We start from the raw sequence: 23017 nt of genomic DNA, 5'->3' as shown, positions 1-23017 counted from the left end.
AGATTCAAACAAATACTCTTAAACATAATTGGCACATTTAAATCTACCAATTAGAGTATCTATACTTCTCAAACATCATCCCCAAGCTACCCCAAACTTCTGAGAATCATGAATATTTCCTTCGATAAAGAGTACATAATTTCCCTAGGGCACATCTTCGCTTTCTTTGCTTTGAATTAATAAAAGGCCATACATCAAACACTTTACTAGTAAAGTGTTTATACGAAGTCAATCCAGCAACAACATCTGCAATTGCTAAAAAGAACAAAGTAATCCACATGGTACTGTGGCAGGATTTTAGCAACTTTTGATGAATGAAATTCTTGAGTTTAAAAACACCTCCTCCCATGCATAAACTAATCTGTTTCTCCCATTTTCTTTATAAAGTTAAATAGAGGGGTGCCTGTGTGGCTGAGTCCACAGTCATAAAGTGACTGGCTCTTGATTACAGCTCAGGTCATGATCTCAGGGTCATGAGACTGAGCCCCACGTTGGACTCTGTGCTAGGTGTGGACCTGCTTAACATTCTCACTCTTGGGGTGTCTGGGTGGCTCACTCAGTTAAGCATCTGCCTTCGGCTCAGGTCATGATCCCGGGGTCCTGGGATCCAGTCCTGCCTCAGGCTCCTTGCTAAGCAGGGAGCCTGCTTCTCCCTCTCCCACTCCCCCTGCTTGTGTTCCCTCTCTCACTGTGTCTCTGTCAAATAAATAAAATCTTAAAAAAAAAAAAAAAAAGATTCTCGCTCTTCCTTTCCCTCTCTCTCTCTCAAAAAAAAAAAAAAGTTAAAACAGAGCTCATTGCTAGGATGTAAGTATGGCATAGAGAAAGATACACAGCATGGCTGAAAGGATACAAGCGGGAGTAATGTGACATAGGATTTGCATAAGTCACCTCTCTAGGTCTTCATTTTCCCATCTGTAAAAGATGTCTTTGGATCAAACGATCCCTAGATTCCCTTTTTGACTCTAACACACTCTGATTCTAAACTCGAGTAGCCAAGACTTCACAAATCACACACACACGCACGCACGCACTTCTAAAAATATTGGAGATAAAATTGTAATACATAATAAAAACAAATATATAATAATAACATTCTGATCACTACTGTATCACATTACCTAAATATAACATTCCTTCATTTTTAGATCTTTTAGGAAAAGATGGCTTATTCCTTGCCACTATCAAAACTTTGTCCACTTGGGGGGTGCCAGGGTGGCTCAGTTGGTTAAGTGACTGTCTTTGGCTCGGGTCATGATCTCAGGGTCCTAGGACAGAGACCCAGCATCAGGCTTCCTGCTCAGCAGGGAGTCTGCTTTTCCCTTTCCCTCTGCTGCTCCCCCTACTTGTGCTGTCTCATGCCCTCTCTCTGTCAAGTAAATAAAAATAAAAAAGTCTTAAAAAAAAACAAAACACAACTTTGTTCGCTTGGCAATTTCTGATAGAAAAATATTTTATGGGCTGCCTGGGTGGCTCAGTAGGTTAAGTTGACGGCTCTTGATTTTGGCTCAGGTCATGATGTTGGGGTCCTGGGACGGGGCCTGTGTCAGGCTCCACACTCAGCACGGGGTCCACTTGACGATTCTCTCCCTCACCCTCTGCCCTTCCCACTCATGCTCTCTCTCTCTCTCTCTCTTAAATTAATAAACAAATCGTTTAAAAATATTTTTAAAAGATTTGGTTATTAATGTATTCTACTTTATCCTGACTTCTGAAATGATGTATCTGAGCATAATTTACTTTTTTTATTTTTTATTTTTTTAAAAGATTTTATTTATTTATTTGACAGACAGAGATCACAAGTAGGCAGAGAGGCAGGCAGAGAGAGAGGAGGAAGCAGGTTCCCCCCTGAGCAGAGAGCCCAATGTGGGGCTCGATCCCAGGACGCTGGGATCATGCCTGAGCTGAAGGTAGAGGTTTTAACCCAATGAGCAATCCAGGCGCCCCAATTTATTTTTTTTTAAGATTTATTTATTTATTTGGCAGAGGGAGACAGCGAGAGAGGGAACACAAGCAGGGGGAGAGGTAGAGGGAGATGCAGGCCCCCCGCTGAGCAGGGAGCCTGCTGTGGGGCTCGAACCGAGGACCTTTGGATCATGACCCAAGCAGAAGGCAGACGCTTAATGACTGAGCCACCCGGGGGCCCCTCTGAGCATAATTTAATCTGTGATTGACTCCAGTTTTGACCTAGCATACAACAGGTGCTTAATTGTTCCTTTTGTATTCTCAGTGATCTAACAGAAGCAGAAGACAGAGATTTTTAAAATAAGTATTGGAGAACTGTGAATTCAAAATGACATGAAACCAACCAGGGCACCGAGAGTCTAGGCCATTTGGCAGTTTATCAGCCTTAGGTAGAATAGAGGTGTAGGCAATGAAGAGAATTAACATTTGCCTGAGCCCTCTCTGAAATAACCTGTTGGGCATTAATTAGAAGACAGCTCACTGACGTGATTAAAAGATGCCAGGAAGTACCCACCCTAAAATATAACTAACATAAAATAACCACGTGTGGAAACTCCATTTTGAAGTAAGAGTGGTAATACACAGATGCTGTTAGTAACTGAAAGGACCATTTTAAAGGGGGTTGGAGGAGCAGGACTTGGTCAGAATACAGCAATCTTCCTTATTAGGTTGCAAATCTCTTGACCTCAACCCCAGTATGTGGCCCAGTCCCTTGCATGTAACAGGCGATGGGAAAAGACCATTTTTGTAGGACCACTGATTCTCAGGTATTAACCAGGAAAAGAATGTTCTAATCTAAGGAGCATTTTAAAAAACAGAATTAAACAAACAATAAGGAACACATAACAGAAATAGCACTGAAAGACCGAATGGCAATTCACCAGGAAACCATAACGACAGAAATATCCCTTAAATAACATTCAATCTCATTCCCTTTGTTCTAATCCTGTCCCCACCCTGGCAGCCTTCAGATCTGTAATTTGGTTTTCTAAGTGAACACACCCACAGAGGAGTACCCTGGTAGAAAACCAGTGATGGCTGTCAGGTCAGGAGTTCCGTTCTAAATGTAGAAACCTGCTTTGTCTGTATTAAGAAATACTGTGTGCACTGGGTTGACAGAAGGCAGTCTCCAGAGCAAATGGAGAACCTACTGTGTGGCCAGCACTGAGCTAGACACCAGAGATACAGAAATTAATCACAGGGACTCTCCTGGTTCTTACTTGCAACTGCAGCTTTAAAATCCTTGTGAAAACAGGAGTCACTTGGAATACCTAGCTAGCCTCTATCTTTCCCAAGAGGGAAAAAACATCATTGAACATATGCATCGCGTTTTACATATTTTAAAAGTTTTGGGGCGCCTGGGTGGCTCAGTTGTTAAGCGTCTGTCTTCGGCTCAGGTCATGATCCCGGAGTCCAGGGATCGAGTCCCGAATTGGGTTCCCTGCCCCGCGAGAAGCCTGCTTCTCCCTCTCCCACTCCCCCTGCTGCTTGTGTTCCCTCTCTCGCTGTGTCTCTCTCTGTCAAATAAATAAATAAAATCTAAAAAAAAAAAAGTTTTACCTACTCTGCTGTTTTCCTATAATTTATCAGCAGATCTAGCTTGTACTACCTCCCGTAATCAAAGACATTTTAGTGTTAGTACTAGTAAATTAGAGCCAGCCTTTCTTAGAACTCCTAAATTGTATCTTTTTGAAGACAACAATTTCAATTTCAATAAAAAGGCAGAGGGAGCCTAAAAAGGCAGCTTGCAATTAATTTTACAAAATCTCCCAGCTGGAAAAGTACTTGAAAGACAAAATAGGGTGCAATTATTTTTAAAGAGTTTTATGCTAATTTTATTTCCAGTCCCCCGCCAACACACACACACACACACACACACACACACACACACACACACACATCCTTAAACTATTATCAGAGATCTAATATGCTGTGCTTTGGAAAGCCAGAAAATGAAATAGCACACTGGCTATTTTAGAAAGCTTCCATCTTATCGGGGACATTATTACTGGGAGCCCAAAACGAGGTTTGGCTGTGATCTTTTTCTATTCGGAGTTTTGACATAAATATGAGAATTTAATAATAAACTGACCCCAAAAACACAGACCTGTATTGAAAACAGTCTGAACAATTGGAAACTAACATCACAACGTCCTGGCATAACGGCAGCCCTCTATTTTCTCATTAAAGCTGCCGATATTCTGGAAGCCCTTTCTGGCTCATTTGCCACATCTTCATTAAACTACACATTGGCATGGGGTAAAACAGGTTCTGCATTTCGAAGACTCCTATTTTCAACTGCCTGATAAGCTAGATACTATCCTACAGCCTGTACTATCTAGACCTTTCTTAATGCTTCTGTGGGAGCTAGTCTCAACTTTTAGGTTCAGAAAATAGGGTCAATAAGGAGTTGACATTAACAAATGGCAGGAAAAAAAGAAACTCCAGACACATCCCCGCTGAACAAAGTTCCTGCAGAAAGTAAACAGCTAAACATTCAGGCCACTGACCAAGTGTTCTTCTTTCTAAAGAAAAATCACCAGCAGGCTCCTAGTGCTACACCCGAGAGGCCTATCTTTCATACTGGCTGCAGAATTCCTCAGAAAGGAACCAACTGTTTGTAACAACAGATTCTCTCTGTCTGTCGCTCTGTCTGTGTGTGTGTGTGTGTCTCTCTCTGATGACACGTGTAGGTTCACATCTGCATTCTGTTTTAAAAGAAACCCCATTATGCTCTTGTACCAAGTATTATTTAAAATGCCAGTTAACTCTCTCAACACCCTCCCCCAAGTAACCTTAAAGTAAATAAACTTATTATACAGCCGTGTTCCTGCAGAAGTTTGAATCACACCAAGAATGCATATCCTTAAAAGGAAATGTTTTCCCTCCCCTTGCATCCTGTTATTTAAGCTATTTTAAGTACTTGTCTGGAGAAAGCTGAGCCAGAATTCAAGTGGTTTTGATTTTAGCTGTTCTACACTGCCCATGTCCAGGTGGTACAAGGCGAAATCTATCACTTCAAATGCATCTTTTGGAGTGCTACTTCGTCTTATAAATCTGACAGTAAGAAAGACTGGGTTCCTTTGACCCCCAGGTTCTCTCTCTGTGTGTGTGTGTGTGTGTGTGTGTTGCTTTAACCATCCTTGAATCAGTCTAAATCCAGTGTCTCTATAAAGAGGTTGCATATGTGTGTCCTCATCTGTAACACACATGCAACCTCTTCACTAACCCATCACGGACAGTGCGCATTAGGACATAAAGAAGAAAACCAATCAAGTACAGATCCACATCCTTTCAGAAAAGCTGGGTTTAAAAGTTCCATTTAGTTTAACCAACATACCCCAAACATTTTCACACTAAAAACAAAACAAAACAAAACAAAAAACACAAAGACAAAAGGAATCTATGCGTCTAACAGGAATGGATTTATGCACGTGTACGCATGCACATACACCATCTCGAATGCCCGCGAAAGCACACGAAATATTGACTCGGAAGACTCAGCCAAAAGACTTGTGTAGAAGAATTTAGGTTATATTCTATCCTAAGATCTAAGCGGTAAAGTCGAGCTTTCATTAGGCATTAAAACTTCAGAAAAGGCAGCTGCTAAACGTCTCCAGATGCTTCACTAAACGTGAGGTTTGCCTTTCACAGCTTACACCTTTTGAGATAGCTCATTCCAGCAAATAGAAGAGGCAGTTTAATGAGTCCCAGCTCAGGGTAGAAGTGAGGTCGCGATCTAAGAGTTCATCCTAATGGTGGATCCTCAAAGGTAGAGGTCAAGGACAGCTGAAGGCCAGGCAAGATTAGAAGGCTGAAACCAGGCAATCAAAAATGTCACCTATCGATCATTTTCCAACTCAAAATTTCCAACAAGTTTGGCCACCGGTTCCCACCTGCTGCCACTCTCCCACTTTAAAAGTACACACACATCTCCACACAAGTGCGCTCTTGCTCTGAAGCCCACCCATCCACATGTGTGTATGTCTCCAATCTTCCACACCCCCAGAACATGGTCTGCAGACCATCCCAAGGCCTTCGTCTCCAACAGTCCACTGAGAATTAGCCAGATGGTTCAGTGAAATAGCACTGGTTAGTTTATTTTTTTGGCTGGCCTGTAGGTTTTATTTTTTAAGTCATAATTAAACAAATATGCACTGGTGGACTTTTATTGAATACTAAAAGTAAATTAAACTAAACCACTGTGCCTTTTGTGGCATCATCCTGATGTGGGTTTTATGTACTACAGAATATCAAGTAATTGGAAACAACTCAACTTCCTGAGAGGAGAAAATCACCATAACCAAAACTTTTTGACTTCGTGTGGTAGGCAGCCACAGAGGGATATACCCAACAGTATTCCTTGTCATTTACGAAACCCCATTATTCTTTTATTTCAAAGTGCTGAATTTGTGGGGGCTTTTTCTGTTTTTTTTTGTTTTGTTTTGTTTTTTTAAAGCTCAGTAGCAATTGCTTAGCAGAGAAAAAAGTCAGATGTCAGTGTTTGTGGGACTAAAGCCAATCTGAAAAGATTTACATTATGTGAATTTATCTCTATGACAAGTAATCATCTAAATGACTTCTAGCTTCCATAACAAGATTAAATTCTCAGATTGTGTAAGACATTTTATAGTTGGTAAAATATTTACTTCCTAAGTACTCTGAAAGTTTTATTTATTCTTCTTTAGAAAGAACTTATGCAGCATTTACATTAATAGGGAAACATTATGAAGTAGGGAAAAAAAAAAAAAAACCCAGAGCCAAGGCTTCTACTATCCTAGTGGGAAATACTGGAAAGAAATGTTGAGAAAATTAAAATAATTAAATGAAAATATACTGCTGGGAGCTTAACACTAAGCAGGTGCAGAAAGTGAGTGAAAGGAGAACTTTAAGTCTTAATACTCCATTTATTGCTAGTAAAGAGAATTTCAAAGCACTATTAATTGATTGGACAAAACCTATGGTTAGTGGTAATTACAGAGATTTTCCTCACACACTGTGATTTTGCTGAATTTCTAAAGAGATAATCAAGGCTATTATTGTTAATAGATGGGAAAAATCACATAATGATTTCCATATTTTGTCACAACTGGAGACAAAGTGGTCCTCCCTGCCCTCCCCCCACCAATAAGAAAGAATTGTCCTTGACAGGAAAGTAAGTTCTAGAGCTTGTTTTTCAAATCACGTTTCCCTGAACGAAGAAAAAAAAAAAAAAAGATTTCCATAACACCTTTGACAGTTGCCTGAGGGCTCCGTAACTAATAACTACAAACTACAAAGATTTTAAAGGAAAAAAATCAAAAGATTCAGCTGGGTCTTTAAACACTTTTCGAAAAGACAGACTCCACACAAGCCTTTATTATGCCGAAAAATATATATATAAATTTTATGTGCTACAATGTGATGGCCAAAACCTCTAGCAATAAATTCCACCATGATGAAAATCTTTATAACAAAGGCCCTTTTATTTTTTTATTTTATTTTATTATTTTTTTAAAGATTTTATTTATTTATTTGACAGAGAGAGAGATCACAAGTAGGCAGAGAGGCAGGCAGAGAGAGGAGGAAGCAGGCTCCCCGCCGAGCGGAGAGCCAGATGTGGGGCTCGATCCCAGGACCCTGAGATCATGACCTGAGCCAAAGGAAGAGGCTTAACCCACTGAGCCACCCAGGCGCCCCGACAAAGGCCCTTTTAGTTTACAGTGGGTAATGAAAAAGTCCCAGTATGTGAAAAGACTACGTGTAATTCCTTGGGATTAATTAAATATTTATTGTGAACCTACCATGTGTGCAACACTGAGCCAGATACTGAATAATATACAGAGCAGGCAGAAATTGGGGACTCCAGAATTTCCACATAGAGCACACAGAGTAATAAGAGCCTGCATATCTTAGGAATGAATATATGCCTGTTAGGGACATCAACAGCATGTACGGTCTGATCTTGTGCCTTTGGGAATCTCTTTGTCTACCCTACCACCTCCAAGACAGTAGTTCTACCATGACCCTTTCTTGCAGTCCAAGTTGATCCCTCACGTAGGGCAATTTAACCCTGGTTCCTCCATGGCGACAACTGGTAAGCCCTCTTCATGTCATTAAAGCTTGTCAGGAGCAATGAAGCTCTTTTCCTGATTTAAGAGTATTCAGTTCCGTCAGGTAAGCCACAACTGAACAGCTCGACATTTTAAAAAGATACTGCACACAATTATTTCCAAGAAGCTTCTCATGAGAACAAGGCCTGTATTCAATAATAAACATTTTTTTTTTTTTTTAAGGAAGCGAGGCCTTGAAGATTCAATAATGGCCATAGTAAGTCCTGGTCTTACCCAAACTTCTATTCATAAAGAAACAAATGAGGCTGTCCCCAACACTGAGGGAGGATTATAAGGAAAAAAAAAAAAAAAAAAAAAAAAAAGAAGGTTCAAAGGATGTGCAATCCTAAACAATTCTGATAAGGCTATTTCTTTTTTTTTTAAGATTTTATTTATTTATTTGAGAGAGAGAGAGAGAGATCACAAGTAGGCAGAGAGGCAGGCAGAGAGAGAGAGGGGGAACAGGCTCCCCGCTGAGCAGAGAGCCCCATGTGGGGCTTGATCCCAGGACGCTGAGATCATGACCTGAGCTGAAGGCAGAGGCTTAACCCACTGAGCCACCCAGGCGCCCCTGATAAGGCTATTTCTACAGAGCAATGAGATTTTAAAAATTTTGCAGCCAACAACTCACCTGCTTGTTTTCTCCTAATCAATCTTGTATCAGACTGATAGTACTCTTTCTTACAGTAGGTAGTACCTATGGCCAGTTAACAGATTGCTTTTTTTTTTTTTACATACACACACAGAAAAGTGTGTTAGAATCAGGTCTATCCATTTTTTTCTACTTAGAATTCTGATGAGATTGTGAACAGTCACTTTGGTTGTGGGAGCGGTCATTATTCTTCCCAAGGCAAGCTGTTACTTACTAAATGCCTTCACAGAAAATGTTGGCCTTGAATCTATGGGAATAGAGATGTAAGTAAGCTTTCTTACTTTTCATTAATGAGATTTGCATCACAGGTCCAAGAGTCAAGTCCGATTTAAATAACAAATCATTGTGATCTAACTTTATACCTTTTCATCAAGGAGACACCAAATAGTAGTTTACCTCTCTAAGCCCGCGTTGACTCATGTGAGTACACGTGTCAATAATCGGTTCTTACCCTGTTTCCTCACTAGCTTTGACTGATTTGACCTGAGCACTGAAATTTGGAATATAAATACCACAAACTCCATAGCAGCTAAATTCTAAGACATGTTCAACGAGGTTTAAGGAAAAACCAAATGGCATGCTATGTCTTCCCATGTAATGCTGATACTAGAACATAATGTGAGAAAGCAGAACGGGCTACGTTATCCAAAGGCCTAGAAGATCAATGGAAAATGCAATAAAGCCAAGCTAAGGAGGTAAAGGTAAAACATCATCTAATCATCCTCTAACGTCTTCAGCGGTCTCACACACCCCTCTGAGAATATGGTGAAAGCTCCAAATCTTTTCCTCGGAAAAATAAGATACACAATGCAATAACAACACAAAATTTGTCCCAACTTTTCAGGAGCCACAGTAGACTAAAAACCTTTGACCATAGTAGACAGATGTAATTAGAAATAATAGTTTAGGGCGTAGCTTCTAAAACTTTACCCCATTGATTTTAACTACCTTGCCCTAAGGTTTGTGATTAACCATTCATATGATTTTTTAGAGAATTAACCTCCATCAGGGCCAAACAAAAATGACTTTACTATAGTTAAAGCTATTAAAAAAATACTTACCAACTTTTGCAAAGGCCTCTTTGAGTTCATCAAGCTCATCTTTGGAGATCTGAGTGGTAGCCATCTCCTCCATTTAAAGATCTAAGAGAAACCAGAAAGGTTTAAGACTGAAAGAAGTTTGTGATGTTTATACTATAAACATTCCTATGAAAGTCTCATCTTGAGGTAATTTAAACAGAACAGCAAACTGCTAAAGCCATCTCAATACATTTCCATATTTACAGCTAAAGCCATAATAAAGAAAAACAAACACATGAGAAGTCTTTGGTAAACTTTATTTACCAAAAGTTATTCAGAAAAAAAAAAAATGGCTCTGAATCCTCCTTTCATGGACAAATTCTTAGAAAGGAAGAGCCAAGGTACCTAGTAATGACAGGAAGAGATACATACTAGAAATCTGTGGTTTTACGTGTTACAACTGAAAGTCCAAATTTCGTGACTGAAGATGGAGGGAATATGTAACGGTTCTATTAAGCCCTTCTCTCGCTCCTTCTCTCTTACTGGCTGCTTCCATTTTTTTCCAGCTTTACTGAGATGTAACTGACATATAATAGTGTATAAGTTTAAGGTGTATAACACGATGATTGGATACACTAATATATCATGAAATGATTACTACAATAAGGTTAGTTAGCACATCTGTCACCTCACATTGTTACCATTTTTTCCCATTAAGTCACTTAAAAATCATTCAATGTGAAGGAGTGCCTGGGTGGTTCAGTTGGTTAAGCATCTGCCTTTGGCTCAGGTCATGATCCTAGGGTCTTGGGATTGAGCCCAGCATTGGGCTCCCTGCTCAATGGGGAACCTGCTTCTCTCTCTCCCACTCTCCCTGCTTGTGTTCCCTCTCTTACTCTCTTTCTCTGTCAAATAAATAAATAAAATCTTTACAAAAATAATAAAACAAACAATATAATATTCTTGATTTTGCCTCTTGGCTCACAACATTTGTGATCTGGACCTTTACAGAAAAACTTTACTGAACCCTGCAATAAAGAAAGGAGGTCTGTTTTACAATGGGTAATCCTCAAATACAAACTTATCAACAACTTTTGGATGGAAAGCCATGAAAATGATTACGTGTTCTCTGGGTTTGGTTGGGGCTCTTTTTTGTTTTGTTTTGGCTTTTTCTTTTTCTCAATCTTTTGTGAGGACTCTACTTTTAGAGAACACTTAGGTTCACAGCAAAACTGAGCAGGAATTAAAGAGATCTCGGTCCTCACACACCCCGTTATCAACTTCCCCCAGCAGAGGTGGCTCCTTTGCGACAGTCGATGACCCTACACTGACACATCACACTCACCCAAGTCCATGGGTATACCTTAGAGTTCATCTGTGGTGCTATACATTCTATGGGTTTAGACAAACACATGATATCATGGATCTACCATTACAGTATTAAACAGGATAGTTTCATGGCCTTAATTGTGTTCCTCTTTCAAAAAAGTACTCTGGGGGCACCTGGGTGGCTCAGTTGTTAAGCGTCTGCCTTCATCTCAGGTCATGATCCCAACATCCTGGGACTCGAGGTCATAATCCCAGGGTCCTGGGATGGAGCCCCACATCAGGCTCCCTGCTCAGCGGGGAGCCTGCTTCTCCCTTTCCCACTCCCCCTGCTTGTGTTCCCTCTCCTGCTGTGTCTCTATCTGTCAAATAAATAAAATATTTTTTAAAAAGTACTCTGTATATTAAATTTCACAATCTATACAAAACACAAATTAGAGATTGTATATTTACCCCTTTTCGATATTTTTGTTATTAGTTAAAAAAAAAAAACTACCCACCTGTTGTATGTAAATGATAAATCACTAAATTCTCCTGAAACTAATATACACTCTATGGTAACTAACTGGAATTTAAATGAAAACTTGAAAAAAAACATCTACCCACCAATTCATCAAGAGAGAGCTGGGCTACACCTGTCCTTTTCAGAGCCAGAATTGTTCTCTCTTGAACTTACCACAGTCCCAGACACATAGGAAGGTACTCGATGAAATAGCTTTTTACTAAATGCATCCATTCAACAACCATGTGCCAAGCACTACGTCAAATAAATTCATATTTGTATTAATTCCCTGAACCCTGACAACAGCCTTAGGGGGTAAATATTCTCCTCTTTTTTCTTATAACTTAGGTTCAGAGGGACCATGAAACTGGAATTCACACTCAGCTTTCTCAAATCCCTGGGATGTTTTAAATCAACCATATGATACCATGAGCTATGTTTCTACCACAACACAATACCCATTTCTAAAGACTGGTTATTTTCAAAAATTAAATAAAAACAGACTTATTTACTTATTTATTTTTAACCATTTTATATTTTAACCATTTTATTATTATTTTTTTATTATGTAAACTCTACCCCCAGTGTGGGGCTCAAACCCCATGACACTGAGATCAAGACTCACACGCTCCACTGGCAGAGCCAACCAGGCACACCCAAAACAGACTGTATCTTTCTAATTTTATTTTACTTTTTAAAATATTTTATTTATTTATTTGAGAGAGCGAGAGCATGAGCGGGGGTGGGGGTGGGGGGTGGGGGGTGGGGAGAAGAAAGGGAGAGGGAGTAGCAGATTCCCCACAGAGCAGGGAGCCCCACACAGGGCTTGAACCCATGACCCGGAGATCATGACCTGAGCTGAAGGCAGATGCTTAACTGACTGAACCACCTTGGTGCCCCCAAAAGAGTCTTAAAAAACAGAAAACGAGGGGCACCTGGGTGGCTCAGTGGGTTTAAGCCTCTGCCTATGGCTCAGGTCATGATCTCAGGGTCCTGGGATGGAGGCCCGCATTGGGCTCTCTGCTCAGCCCGGAGCCTGCTTCCCGCCCACACCGGCCCCCCTCCTGCTCCCCCGCTTCCGCCTGACTACTTGTGATCTCTCTCTCCCTGTCAAATAAATAAATAAAATCTTAAAAAAAAAAAAGAAAAGAAAACAGAACTTGCTTCCTCATAAACTTTTCTTACCTGTGATGTTAAAATCTCACTCAAGAGGGACAAACTTCTCAGCAGATAAGCTGGGTGAATCACCTTTCCGAGTAGTCTGAGGCTCTAGAAGGTAAAGAAAGATCTTCAGTTAGATATGAAGCAGGCATCTGAAAAATTAAGAGTTATAAGCTATTTTTCATATGTTAACTTACAATCTAATGGTGGCACTTTTAAAAAGCATCCTTTATTTTACTATTATGATGTTTAACACTTCTGATTATGAATAGACTATATAGGATTTACTCCAATTTTCTTTATGCAAAATTTAAGTAGCAATGTTTTCAGTATGAAATTATTAACCATCCCCATGAACGATACCACATAGAATAATGGGACACAAAGTTTGAAAGGGAGACCATCTCAGAAAATCCAAAACATGTGGCCTCTCCTGTGTTTCTAAAGGTCCTTCACAGTTTGGGCAGTTTGGGCATCAGTAATGATCTAAAGTGTGTGAATTAAAAAAAAAAAAAAGAAGAAGAAGATGAGTGATTTTCTTCTCATACTACCGTATCCCTTCTTTACGAAAGAGACCATGAGACAAAGATGGTCCTAGATACAGCTCCCTCTCCTGTCCCACCCTTCAACCTGCTGACTAAACCCTTCTCCCTGGCTTCTCCCTTTTGCAGGCAGCAAGGCTGATCAAGGCAGAAATCTCTTTCCCTCTTCTTCATACTTCTCCCCAACACAGACACACACCTCTACCCTCACACAGTTTTACCAATATTTTAGGCATCTGTTATACGCCTAGTTCCTGCCCTCAAGGAATTTACAATCTGGGGAAGGCAACATAAAAATAATTATAATTTGACACAAAGGGAATTAGTGGCTGCAATAAAGGTATAGAAGGGAAAGATTCTGGAGACTTTAAAGGTCATTAATTTCTTTTCAGACAGGCGAGGAAAGAAGTACTTTCGTTCTTCCTACAAAGTTAGGAAATACTTAGATCTCACAGAAATGATTTCAAAACAACCGTTTACTTAAAAAAATAGTATTACAGATGGTAACTACAGTTATGGAGGTGAGTACTGAGCAATGTATAGAATTGTTGAATCACAAAAAAAAAAAGAATTGTCAAATCACTATGCTGTACATCTGAAACTATCATTATATGTCAACTGTACTTCAAAAATAAAAATTTTAAAGATCAATATAATGCAGCATTAATAAAACTCAAAGCATACTTTCAAGCTTTCTCTTTTCTTATTCCTGTCTAATTGTCTTTTTTTTTTTTTAAATTTTGAGAGTGTGTGCATGTACACGCATTAGTGGGAAGGGGGCAGAGGGAAAGGGACAAGCAGACTCCCCACCGAGCTGGGAGAATGCTGCTCCTTTTCCATCCCACAACCCCTGAGATCATGACCTGAGCTGAAGTCAGACACTTAATGGACTGAGCGACTCAGGTGTCCCTGTCTAATTGTCTTAATGAAAGCCTAAAGTGAGTTCTTTAACACTGAAGGGGAGCAGACAATATCACCCCAAAATATTCCTCCTTGGCATACTAATTATTTTAAGCTGGTTATTTTTAAGATAGCAAACTGTGGTGAAGCTCTGAAAACTGAGAAGTTAATATATGAAATATATACATTCATAAGGGAAATCTCCATTTGTCAGAGTGTCTCCCTGCTCTAAAAGGAAGAAAATATCTAAATCTCCAGAAATTCTTATTAATGGAGGAAGGCATAGTCTTAAATCTGCATAACAAGCTTACACTGTTTTCTGTCCCATAACTGACCACCCCTCCAGCATCTTCTTTTGTCTTTAGCTGAACGTGGTATTTAACGTGGTGGCTTCAGCCATTTTAGGGAGTTACTCAGTTTTCCTGGGTCTCTCCCATGGATACACGAGGTATGCAGGTTATTAAGCTGTTGTTTTTCTCTTGTTAATCTGTTTTATGTCAATGTACTTACAGCAGCCAAAGAACCTAGGAGGGTGGAAGAAAAATTGTTTTCTCCCCAACAACACCTATAAGTCACAGGAGACTTCAAGAGGCACATACAAGAAAGAATAAAAAGAACTAGAATATGCATATATCCCCAAAATAACATTGCCAGGTAAGTTGGGCCAGGATAACAGAACTGCTGAATTTAGGAGTCTCTGGAGAGCTGTGGCAGAACAGGCAGAGGGAGAGGGAGAAGCAGGCTCCCCACTGAGCAGGAAGCATGATGGGGGGGCAGTGTGCTGGATCCCAGGACCCTGGATCATGACCTGAGCCAAAGGCAGGTGCTTAACCGACCCAGGCATCCCAAAAGTCACAATTTTTGAAGTAGCTTATGTAATGCAGGCCTTTTCCCATCATGAATAAAAAAAGTTTATTTCTTAAGACTACTAGTAGATATTTGATGGTATCTTTAAGGAAATTAAGAAATTAAGTACTATCGTGGGGAAAAAAATATCACACTTAAGTAATTTAGTAAAGACTGCCAGTAAGTTTTTAAAATGAAGATTTCAAAAATCTCAATCGTACAAGTTAAAATTATAGATGCCCTATTCCTCTTCATGGGCCATTCATTGCACTTTAGGACTTTCTTCCCTCAAAGCAACTAAAACATCCTAGACTGGGGCTTATGAAGCAAAACCGAGGATTTGACATCATTATTGCCCTGTACACGGGCAATAGTTGTTCCTTACTCAAGGCTGTAGGGTGTTACAAAGGCAAGATGGAAAGTCATGAACGTGCGATCAGAAAGCATCAAGCAGGGTCCTGGTTCTGCTCTCTCCTAGCAGGGTGTCCATGAGCAAGTTAAATCCATCTGGCCCCCAGTGTCCTCATTTGAAAATAGCAACAATACCTCCTTCCCCAGGGCCCTCATGAAAATTAAGGATGGCATATGTGAAGACATACTGTAAACCATAAAATATTACATAGTAACTTCAAATCCTTAATGAAAGAAAATAGGGTGTGGCACCTGGGCGGCTCCACCGGTTGGGCATCTGCCCTTGGCTCGGGTCATGAACCCGGGGGTCCTGGGATCAAGCCCTGCATCAGGCTCCACGTCAGAGTCTGTGTCTTTGTCTCTTTCTCCCTCTGCCCCGCACGCCCACCCCTGCTCATGTTCTCTCTCTCTCTCAAATGCATAAAAAAAAATCTTTAAGAAAAAAAAAATCGTGGAATAAATGAATGTCTAAGTAGTTGTGAGAGGCTATATAAAAATAGGCGTAAGTTCTAATAAGAACCTTTTCAATGGGGTGTATGAAGTTTTTCCATTTGCCCTATAATTATTGACTCCAGAGTATAAAGATGTCCTGTGTACATAAAAATTATAAGCCTTTACTCAAAGTAATTTAAGAAGGATGGGCCCCACGAAAACCTGTCAGCCACTTCTCATCCATGACTCAATCTGGCTCCTTCATTAAGGCCAGTTTCTAACTACAACTTGAAGAGCAGCCAGGAGATAATGGCAAAAATGCAAATTTTGCTTTAAATATTTTGGGGCCACTTTTAAAAAATCACTAACAGCTTGTCAATATTATCATAGTCCTCCCAATCTGCACATTTTCATCAGCGATGAAAAGTAAAAGGGTAAAGAGGTAAAAAGTAAATTTACTTGCTGAATAAAAGTTTAACTTCAAGTTCCCAGTATGTAATTGACAGGCCAAAAGAAAGTCTGGCTTTTGAAATATGTCCTTTTCCCCAGTCTGTCTTCCCACAAAAGTGAACTTTATTTACATGGGAGAGAGAAAGAGAGAGACAAAGTGTGCTGATATTAAAAAAAAAAAAAAAAAGAAAGAAATATATTTTCCTTCCATTTAAATGTAGCCAATGAAATACTAATCAAAAGTAAAGAAGCGCCTGGGTGGCTCAGTGGGTTAAGCCTCTGCCTTCGGCTGGGGTCATGATCTCAGGGTCCTGGCTGGGATCAGTCCCACATCGGGCTCTCTGTTCAGCAGGGAGCCTGCTTCTCCCTCTCTCTCTGCTTGTGATCTCTCTCTCTCTGTCAAATAAATAAATAAAATCTTTAAAAAAAAAAAAAAGTAAAAACTCCCAGGGTCCCTGCATATTTCTGAGTTTCCTCATCTGCAAAGCACTTGGATCTGTCCTAAATTCTGTTTTCTCCCTAGCTCAGGAAAAACAACAACAACAGCAAAGACACAGATCCTCTCCCTCCCTAAACATCTGAGACAAAGGAAAACAGAATTTCCCAAAAGGGAATAAAACAAAAAGCAAACAAAACCTTGTTTGTTGGTTTTTTCATAAAAGGATATGGTGTACGACTGGGTCTGAATTCAGGGCGTCACCCATAGAGAAACCTTACGCCAATGAAGTCATCTCTAATTACAGAGTTGGACTAACAATGCGGCAATTATGAAACCACTCCACTGGCTCATTTAACTACACTGAAATCCTGAACACAAATCTTTGCTGAGAAAGGTGTACCTACAACTAACTACCTGAAACTATCAGGCAAAAATTCTGGAAGGTATTTGATGGGAGAGGAGGAGGGGTGCCTGTTTTCACCCCCTACAGCGATTCAGTGGAGGAATGCAGCCACTGAATAATCTATTTACTAATCTTTGTCACTCAGCAGCATGTGGGGCGGGACCGCAGGGCACACACACGCTGGGAAACTCATCCGTGGATAATCGGGATACTCATTCAGCCAGAGGCTCTAACCCAGCCACTAAGCAGGCCAGGTAAAAAAACGATTGGGAAAGCGAGGCTGGTTACTTAAATCAGAGCTTTGGCAAGCTCACATCAGGAAGGAGAAAACAAAACATGGAAGAATACAGTTTCACAATAAATGAAAAAAAACAAAACAAAACCCCAACCCCAAACCCATAGCCACGGCTAAGGGTGAATAATTCAACAGTGGTCAACAAGAAGGGGTGTATTAGTCACCTTCCTTTGTCCAAATCAGGCACTGCTCTGAAACACCCACACTCCACATACTTACCTGCACCAACAGAAACTGCCGCCCTTTCTCCTCCCTCGTTAGGTAAGTCAGTAGCGCTGGTCTCCAGGTCACATGGGTGTTCAACACCCAGCTAGAGCTCCCCTCCTCTTCCCATGATTACTCAAGCTCCACACCTGTCCTTCCAAATGACTTTCTAAAAGGTTTCAACTTGATTGTCTACCCTATTCACTCACTTACTCACTTATACCCAGTCCTTAATTGAAAGCTTAGTGGGTACCAGGCAATGTGTCAGGTGCTGCACATTTAGGGAATTAGGACCCGAAGTTCCCTTCTCTCGAAGAGCTTACTGTCTAGTGGGAAAATCAGACAGAAAAACAAAGACATAATATTAGTGCTGTCATGCTATTAGAGTCCTATTTCCTGAGTGGTGGAACGAGAGCCGTGGGGGTCAGGAAAGATTTTCCAAAGATGACTTTTGAACTTTAATCTCAGAACGTAAGTAGGAATTCCTCAGACAGACAACCCTGGTGAAGGCATTCTAGATACAGAGAGGTGAAGAGAAGGTTCTGTTCTGGAGGCAGAGAAACAGGGTTGTTGGAGCACTGTGCCTGGGGTTTAGGACAGACATGATTGAGAGTCGAACACCAGGGTCCACCACAGAAGGACTACACTCGGGGCGCCTGGGTGGCTCGGTTGGTTAAGCCTCTGCTTTCAGCTCAGGTCATGATCCCAGGGTCCTGGGTTTGAGCCCCACATCGGGCTCCCAGCTCAGCGGGGAGCCTGCTTCTCCCTCTTCCTCTGCCTGCTGCTTCCCCGGCTTGCGCTCTCTCTCTCTCAAATAAATAAAATCTTTTTTTTTTTTTTAATTTTATTTATTTATTTGACAGACAGAGATCACAAGTAGGCAGAAGGGAGGGCAGAGAGAGAATGAGAGAAGGAAGCAGGCTCCCTGCTGAGCAGAGAGCCCGATGCAGGGCTCGATCCCAGGACCCTGGGATCATGACCTGAGCTGAAGGCAGCGGCTTAACCCACTGAGCCACCCAGGTGCCCCTCAAATAAATAAAATCTTAAAAAAAAAATTTAGAGATGCTCCACTCAAAATCCGGACTTGACCCTCTGGCCAAGGGAGAAGGAAGCTGAGTGAGGAGGATTCCAGTCAGGAAAGTCTGAGTGTCTACACTGAACTTCCCGCTGCATTCGTTCCCATTTTCAGCTATCTTCCCCTGCCAAATCCCATATCCCTTTCCAATTCCCCACTTAGCTCCATCTCCAGGTTTACAAATTTGGGACTGGAGTTTGGCCACAGAAACAAAGGGAGGGCGAAATAAATAAGCAGTCTGGATTCTTCCATCATACCCCTGGATCACCTCATGTCTGACCTATTCCAAAAGCCTTTGCGTTGGTCTATCTCCAGTCTTTTGTCCCTCCAAGGTAATCTTCACACTGCCAGCTCCCTGGAGAGAAGATCTACCACCAATTCTACAAAAAAAAAAAAAAAAAGAAAAGAAAAAGAAAAAGCCCCACCTCTCCTGCATGACATTCAAGGGGTTCTGTTTTGATACCTGCCTATCTTTCCAATGTCACTTCCCCTCACATGCATGGCCTCCTTGACCCACACTCTGGAAAGATTCCATTTCCCAAGCAGGCCACCAGTTTCCTACCCCCTGTTCCTTCCCCTCTGTGCTTCTCTCTAGTGGAATGCTTTCCACCCATCTCCTAACTGCTCTTCCAAAGCATCTTTAAGGAAGCCCCACCTGAGATCCCAATCCTCTCTGCCCAGGACCGGCTGTGTTTTCTTCTCTGACAGCCAGTGCAGGATTCTTTCAGACAGCTCGGATTCTAAGTACCTTTTTTTTTTTTTTTTTAAGATTTTATTTATTTATTTGACAGACAAAGATCACAAGTAGGCAGAGAGGCAGGCAGAGAGAGAGGAGAAAGCAGGCTCTCCACGGAGCAGAGAGCCCGATGTAGGGCTCGATCCCAGGACCCTGGGATCATGACCTGAGCCGAAGGCAGAGGCTTTAACCCACTGAGCCACCCAGGCGCCCCGGATTCTAAGTATCTTGTTTTTCCGTCGGAGCCTAGGTATCAATGTCTGAGTGGGAACATACGGTCCCCATGAGGATAGCATTTATAATAAAGCTCTTGGATAGAAGGGGCATACCCCATTCATCTTCAAATTCCCAGCCCTGTTCACAGTGCCTACAGAGTAGGTAATAATAATAACTAAGACAATATAATAACATGCTATTGTAAGTTTACATGACAGCTGACATTTACGGAGGACTTATTATGTACGTGTATTCTGCAACATGCTTTATATACATTATGTAAGTTATGTCTCAGAAAAAAAAACTCTATAAACCAGGTGATACTGTTACTCCCATTTGACGGAAGGGCAAGTGAGTTCAGAGAGGTTGGGTAACTTTCCAAAAGGCAAACAGCTCTTGAGAGGTAGAGCGAAGTCTCAAGCCCAGGTCTGCCAGCCACTGAAGCCCGCATTTTCAACCATTTTGCTATGGAGGCTCCTCAACAACAGCTTATTGGATGGATTTGTTTCCCCAACAAGACGTTAACCTTATTAGAATGGAGACACAGCTTACTTATCTCTGTATTTACCACAGCCCTTAGAATAATGCACAAACACAGTGCATTTTCTTTCTATCTCTTTTTCAGAGAGAGACAGAGTGCATGCAAATGGGGGAGGGGAGCGCAGAGGGAAAGGGAGAGAGAGAATCTCAAAAAGGCTATACGCCCGGCACGGAGCCAGACACGGGGGCTAGATCTCACAACTCTGAGATCATGACCTGAACCGAAATCAAGAGTCAGACTCGTAACTGACAGAGTCACCCAGGGGCCCCGACAAAGCATTACATCTCTTCTGAATAAAAAATGGCCCACAGCTAGTGCCCACCCCCCTACTGATCATGTCTGTTCCCTTATAGGAAGATATCATTGCTTATGCCTTAAATAGCTTATCTAATCTCTGCCTGATAGTCAGGTCCTCTAGAGTGGCCCTACTGGACACATCTAACCAGTTTTACATCTCCACAACACTCACAATCAGCTTTTTGATCACAGCTATTCTCCTGAGCTTGTCCTGTTAAGTCCTACATTAGGACCTTCTGTTGTATCCTGTCCTTCTTCCTTGTTCCTTCTCTCCCGCCAAGCACTCCCTCTCCTGCATCCACCTCTCATGCTTACAACGCCCTCCTCATAATTTTTCTTCTCTCCCTATCCAAATCCTACTTACCCTTCAAGGTTCAGCAGAAGCCTCACCCTCCTCCCCCAAAGCACGTTTCCCAAAGCCTCCACCCCTGGCACCCTTCCTTTTCAAATCCTGCAGGCTTTCGAATCCTGTGACAAAATCCGGCCATTTCCTGGTGGCCTTCCTGCTCTAGTCATATCAGTGGATGTGAGGACCGTCAGGCTGGGGCATCCATCATCCTACTTGATTCAGTTCACCTACCTCTCCCACATAGCTCCTCAAACATGCTTCAAGAATAATCTTCCCCAATAAAAGATTCCTTCTTTGACTAAGAGCACACAGTTGCTTGTCTAACTACTTGCTCTGCTGGTCTCATCTCGAGATTGTTTGTATCTCAGGAACAGAGCCGCAACTCCGTCTTCCTCTTCTATACTCCCACCACAATGATCCACTGTTGGATCCCAGGTAGAGAGGCGTGGCTCAAAAAATATTCCAGGGGCACCTGGGTGGCTCAGTGGGTTAAAGCCTCTGCCTTCGGCTCAGGTCATGATCCCAGGGTCCGGGGATCGAGCCCCACATCGGGCTCTCTGCTCAGCAGGGAGCCTGCTTCCTCCTCTCTCTCTGCCTGCCTCTCTGCCTGGTTGTGATTTCTCTCTGTCAAATAAATAAAATATTAAAAAAAAAAAAGTAAGGGCTCCAATGCTTCCCTTCTCCCATGGTCCATTCCCCTTCCTCGATATGACAGGCTTGTGCTTCACGGGATTTCATATGACTTCATTTCAGCCTCTTAAATGCTAAGTATTGTGAACAACCACTCCAACCATATCAGTGCTAATAACTTAGTATAAACATAACCAAACACTCAAGTATCTACGTGAGTTACTTTTATTTGAAGAATTCTTTCCATATGTAAACCATCACTATGACACCCATAGTTTTTTGTTTGTTTGTTTTGTTTTTCGTTTTTAGTGATTAGTTCTTAAATTTAATAGCGCTTCCTTTTAGAAAATTTCAATGGAGGGGCACCGGGATGGCTCAGTGGGTTAAGCATCTGCCTTGGACCCAGGTCATGATCCTGGAGTCCTGGGATCGAGCCCTGTGTCAGGCTCCCTGCTCAACCAGGAGTCTGCTTCTCCCTCTCTCCCTGCCCTCCCCCGGCTCACTCTCTCTCTCTTTTGCTTACTTGCTCCCACTCTCTTTCCCTCAAATAAATGAAATCTTAAAAAAATTTTCAATGGAATCTTGGGACAGGAGTAATTGTGAGAGCTTAAGACGTTATGTGCATCTTGCTGAATTTAATAATTTGTTGCTCTGAACGTCAAACAAGTGAGTCGAACTCTAAATGCCCTCATGTGCCATGGGTTCCTAGTCCTGACAGTTTAGGAAAGGTTAGAGCACTAAGAAGGGGTGACAGATTTTACTGTCAATTACAAATTGCTTCCGATAGCCAATGTGGAGAGCAAAGTTGTACAAGAGCAATATTCAACACGTACGGCATACTTCATTCATTGAGGCTGTCTTTCGGGCCTAGATCTTTGGCTGATTCTACCTGACATTTCAGCCACAAACTGGTCAAACTGAACAGAGGACACGGCTAGATGACGCCAAGTAAAACGGACAGCGTTTTCCCATGAGGCACTGCTGTATATGCCATTAGGTTATAGGGTGTTGAGGACGCCTTATATACTCTCAGGGTGGTTAAGAGTAAAGCAACTGGCCGACAGAACATAAATCTGGCTATCTTTAGCAACTACGCTTCTATAATTCATTTGGATTAAAATAACATGAACATGTTACTTCGGGTAATACAGTGTATCATTTCAGGGACATTTGTGGGGTGACCAGAAAAACCTTACCTGCTACTTCCATGACAGAATAGGTTTCAAACTACAGATGGATGGAGAAATGAACTTTGGAAGGCCCATCAGTGACTGAAGGCTAACATTCCCCTTTGTCCCAACCCAAGGAGCTGCCCACCTACAAATGCAACTTGGCCTTGGAGGTACCCTTGAATGTTTAAGGAGACTTAAACATTAGCTTACTATTTAATGTGCCAAAGAGATTGCTATCTCCTGCAGGTATGCTGCTCCAGCAACCCTTGAGATGCAGGAGGGAAGTGTAGAGCTTTTATTAAGAAGTGCAGGCAAGCAAACATGGCTGTTACTTGGGAAGTCATGCATGGCAACTGCATAGA

At 41.6% G+C, this 23017-nt stretch overlaps 1 protein-coding gene across 2 annotated transcripts in view; it reads right to left on the bottom strand.

Annotated features, from left to right (window-relative positions):
• PLS3 (plastin 3) overlaps positions 1-23017 on the bottom strand; it is an 88260-nt gene that overhangs the window by 26883 nt on the left and 38360 nt on the right. For both annotated transcript variants that reach the window (XM_080795449.1, XM_080795450.1), the window contains exons 2-3: positions 12742-12825; positions 9771-9851 (exon numbers count right to left, since the gene is read on the bottom strand). In XM_080795449.1, coding sequence (XP_080651575.1) covers positions 9771-9843 — 73 coding nt within the window. In that variant the 5' untranslated portion in view covers positions 9844-9851; positions 12742-12825. The remainder of the gene's footprint in view (positions 1-9770; positions 9852-12741; positions 12826-23017) is intronic.

The sequence above is a fragment of the Martes martes genome (genome assembly GCF_963455335.1).
Source record: "Martes martes genome assembly, chromosome: X".
Taxonomy (NCBI): domain Eukaryota; kingdom Metazoa; phylum Chordata; class Mammalia; order Carnivora; family Mustelidae; genus Martes; species Martes martes.
This window is presented reverse-complemented; position numbering and strand designations above follow the sequence as displayed.